At 22.1% G+C, this 556-nt stretch overlaps 1 protein-coding gene across 1 annotated transcript; it reads right to left on the reverse strand.

Annotated features, from left to right (window-relative positions):
- Positions 1–154: 154 nt before the first annotated feature.
- Positions 155–313, reverse strand: LOAG_16192 (hypothetical protein; the record flags this gene model as incomplete). Its single annotated transcript, XM_003151680.1, has 1 exon — positions 155–313. A coding segment is annotated over one exon (159 nt), but the record flags the coding sequence as incomplete, so codon positions are not given.
- Between the last annotated feature and the right edge of the window lie 243 nt (positions 314–556).

The raw sequence follows: 556 nt of genomic DNA on the forward strand, positions 1-556 counted from the left end.
TTATTGTCTTAACAATTTCAATGATTATCACTATTATAAAGATTATTATCCTAACACTGTCTATGATTAGTCAAACAACAACGTTTTAATGATAGATTGTAAAATGTTTGAATTGAAATAAAAAATTTAAATAAATTATACAAATAATACTCACTTCATCAACAATCGAACGTACCCGTAACAATTCCATATTTTCCTTATCATCATCAAATGTATTGCAAATATCATGCTCAATTGTTAAACTTGGAGCTGAATTTACTTCAAGCAATATTGGCATTAAATTTTTTCTTATCAATATATCAAAACCTATTATCTGAAAAGAAAGATAACATGTGAGAAAATTTCCATAAAATATTATTAATAATATTGATAATGATAGCGCTATCTTATGTGCTTGCATTAATTGATAACACTATCCTATGTGTTTGCATTAATTGATAATATATGTATTTTATTCGCATTAATTTTAATTTTATACTAATTACTTGAAAATTAATAATACAAAAAGATAAATTAATGTTAACAATATTATCCTATTATATTGAAATGATTATAA

This window comes from Loa loa (assembly GCF_000183805.2).
Source record: "Loa loa unplaced genomic scaffold supercont3.4648, whole genome shotgun sequence".
Lineage (NCBI taxonomy): Eukaryota > Metazoa > Nematoda > Chromadorea > Rhabditida > Onchocercidae > Loa > Loa loa.